The 4,020-nt window shown below is 24.7% G+C and overlaps 1 protein-coding gene across 1 annotated transcript; it reads left to right on the top strand.

Annotated features, from left to right (window-relative positions):
* Positions 1-1,409: 1,409 nt before the first annotated feature.
* On the top strand, positions 1,410-1,721 carry EIN_145670 (cadmium metallothionein precursor, putative; the record flags this gene model as incomplete). Its single annotated transcript, XM_004254316.1, has 1 exon — positions 1,410-1,721. One exon carries the CDS (start codon positions 1,410-1,412, stop codon positions 1,719-1,721), a length of 312 nt encoding a protein of 103 aa, XP_004254364.1.
* Between the last annotated feature and the right edge of the window lie 2,299 nt (positions 1,722-4,020).

Genomic DNA, 4,020 nt, shown 5'->3' on the forward strand with positions numbered 1-4,020 from the left:
AAAAATAAAAATATTTATTCTAAATTATTAAAACAAGTTATTAATTATATCAATATATTTTATAATACAAAGCAATTTAATATGAATAGTAAAGTTTAAAATTGTATGTAAAAACGATTTTATATTATTATATAATTTAAAAATTTTATAAAGGTTTTATTAATATATATATTATTAAAATTTTTGTTCAAATAGTTGACTATATGCGTTTTTTGTTATTGTTCCTTTGTATTATTAGTTTATTCTGATTTTTAATTTTAGTTTGTCATTTTTTAATTTTATTTTTTTGTTCAATTAAAAACATTATTAATCTTGTTTTCATAATATTTATATTCTATATTTTTTATTTTATTTTTCTATTTAATCTAAATTAAAATTATTATATTTTAATTAATTTCTGTTTGTTCAAATATTTTTTTATATTATTTTTCAAATTATGGATTAAAAGATTACATTTTTGTAAGTAAAAAGTTATATTATTTATCAGAATATTTAAACATAAATTATATTATTATCAAAAATTTAAAAAAATAATTTTTAAATGAAATAAAATTTATTCAAAAACATATTTAAATATTCAATTTTTATATTTTAATTTTTCCTTTTAATAAAATATGGAAAAAATATAAAATATTCAAAATGTGTTTAAAATGATAATTAAGTTTTATTCCAATTTTTAATTTAGAATTCAAACATTTGACACATTTTAATTTAATCGTTATAATTTATAATCATAATAATTGTCAAAAAGCTCCTAATAATAATTAATTCGTTTATTTAACTTAAGGTTTGATTATATGATGACTTATATCAATACGCATTCAAATTGGATTATTTTTTAAAACTTTTTTCAATTTAATTTTAAATTAATATATTTAAAAACGATTTTGGATGGGTAATTTGCATTAACCTTAACATATATTTTTAGTTTTTAATACAGTAAAATAGAAATAAAAACAATTATTTTATAATTGATTTGTTACAATTTTCAATTAACAAGGTTGAAAATATGCAAAATAATACAAAAAACAACAAAACAACTACAGTATAGAAAATGAACTAAAGCCCAGGAAATGTACTTTAACCCAACAAAATTACTTTATTTTAAAAAAAACACAGGTTTTTCACTAAAAAAACAAATATTTCAGAAAATTGATTTTTATATAAATATAGTTTATTATTTTAATATAACAATAGAAAATAATTAGTTTTTCTTTGGGTTAAGGTTAATTTCCTGGGCGAAGGTTTAATGGACCAACTGTATACTTTAAAATAAAACAGATCAACCAATCAGAACGAAACCAAATTGACTATCCAAGTGGATGGACCACAAAAGTCCAAATGATTGGCCATTTTGATTTTGAAAGCCCGTGATGGGTATATAAGGCACAACTCATTGCAACACGACAATGAGTTGTGGGTGTGAGAAGAAGTGCAAATGTGAAGGCAGTGAAGCGATCAAGTGTGGGTGCTGCTGCCAAGATGGGAAGTGCTGCTGTGACTTCAAATGCAAATGTGGTGCTGAAGGGAAGTGTGAGTGCTGCTGTTGCTGCAAAGAGGGAAAGTGCCAATGCAAGACATTTGCAACTGGGATGACCATCACCTGTGAGTGCTGCTGCGAGGGATGCAAATGCACATGTGAGTGCAAGTGTGGAGAGAAGAAGGTGTGCCAATGCCAGAAAAAGACATCAAGTGGGTGCTGTTGTGGAAAGACATGCTAAGTCACTCTTTTCATGTTAATGTGTTTGAATTGTTGTTGTTATAATTGTGAAATGAAAATACAAATTTTAATAAAATGTGAAACTTATGCAATGTATTGTGTATTTACATCTTTGTTTGCATATATTGTTGTAAGTATTAAAAACATGAAATTTTCTTGATAAAAAATGAAATATTTAATTAATATGAATTGAAATAAACTGGTTCCGTTTTTTAGGAAGTGTACATTTTTTTGATAGGTATGTTTTACTAAAAATATACAGGAAAATGTGCTGTTCTATTTTTATATTGCTTCCGAATTATTTTTTTCAATTAATAACCAATTACAATAAACAAATTTTTCATTAATAATAAGGTTCAAACTCCTAAGGTTTTATTTTTAAAACACTGGATTTTTTTCCATTTTTTCAAATTGTTTGAAATTTGATAAATGACCAATTGGACCTCCTTTTTGACTCACACACAATTCAAAACGTGTTTTAATTGAAAACATCAATTTGTCGACTAATAATTGTGGAATTTCATTCCAAATCTTTCTCAATAAAAAAAACAATCTCTTTTCTGTTTTAATAACCGGGTAGTTTTTTCTTAACTTTCTATCCATAATTCCCCATAAATGTTCTATTGGGGATAGATCTGGAGAATTTGATGGCCATAACATCAGCCTTACACCCTTTGATTGTAAATATTTTTTAGTTGTAAGTGAGCGATGGGCAGGAGCACCATCTTGTTGAAAATGCACAATGTTGTTGTTTAGTTTCTTTCTAACATCTTCGAAAAAATGACTATTTTCGAGTAATTCAATATATTCTTTTCCTCCCTCTTTTTGTGAACAACGTATTAATTTACTCTTGTATCCGACCCCGATAGCTCCCCATACCATTATTGAACAGTTGTGTTTGGGAGTTTGAGAAAAATGTTCTTTGATGGCTTTGGGAACTTTTCTGTTGCCTTTTCTTTTGTTAAATTCGCGTAGATTTGCTAAAAATGATTTTGGTCTCCAACACCACTTTTTGTCTGGATACAACCCAAACCGACTTTCATCACTTATTATTGTTTTTTCCCATTTTTTAATATTTTTATTCCAAAGTTGTTTTTGGAAAATACCCATCTGTCTTTTATTTGTTTTTGAGTCAAAACTTGTGTGGATATTTGTTTGCAATATCTAAAATGATTATTTTTTTCTTATTTTATCTGCGGTTGTTTTTGAACAGCCGACAATTTTTCCTACTTCAAAACACGATGAAAAGGGTTTGCCGTATGTTATTTTGGATATTTCAATATTTATTATATTTGATAAACTTTTTCTTCCTCTTTTTATTGGAATAATATTTTTATGTTCTTCAATGCATTTTTTAATTCTTGAAATTCTTTTTGGAGAAGTTTTGAATAGTGTTTGAATTTCTTTGTAGTGCCTACCAGCTTTTAAAGCATTAGCGATAAGTTCATCCTTTTCCATTGTCATATTTAGTTAAGATTACAACAATTTATAGTGATTTCAAAAAGTGTAGATTAAAATTTGATTTTGTTAAGGTGTTTAATAAATAAAATACTTATATACAACAGTTTTTTAATACAATAATTATAGTTAATATTAGGTTGTGTTATAATAAACTTCTTTGTTTTTAAAATGTTAAATTGTTTTGGGTTAATAATATTCATATATGCCAACAGTTTTGAAGTAATAATAAGAAGAGAATTGAAATAAAAATTTCTCGTGTTGTTTTGTTCAAAAAGTACAGACAAATTTTATTTGTGTTAATTATTCTAGTCTATTTCTGTGCCACTATTAATCAATAATAAGTCAAAAAACCCAAAAACGTTTAATTTTAGGTATAAATAATTTAGAATACTTTTCCCGATTAATTAACCAAATTTAAAAAATAACCCACTTCCGAATTTCTTTTTTTAGTTTATAAACTAAACTACTATAATCTTGATTATAAAAAGTTTTAATTATAACAGTAATTACATTTCAGACATTGACAAATCAATGATTAACGCAAATTTCGACATCATAACCAGTTTATTTATTTCATAAATGTTACAAACATTGAAATAGATTTTTAAAAATCAAAATTGATATTAATGTTGAAAAAACATGTAAAATACAAAGTTTCAACCCAATACGGTTGTGAAAAATGAATTGAGAAAGTGTCTTTCTTAACCGTTATATTTGATTAGTTTGTAAAAGTTAAATTATATAAATTTAAAAACATCAATAAATAGATAGTTAGTTTTCTCTCTAAGTTATCAAATAGTCAAACAAACAACAAAAATAATACAAACACAAAATACATA

The sequence above is a fragment of the Entamoeba invadens genome, assembly GCF_000330505.1.
Source record: "Entamoeba invadens IP1 unplaced genomic scaffold scaff_1105074725361, whole genome shotgun sequence".
In the NCBI taxonomy this organism is placed as follows: domain Eukaryota; phylum Evosea; order Mastigamoebida; family Endamoebidae; genus Entamoeba; species Entamoeba invadens.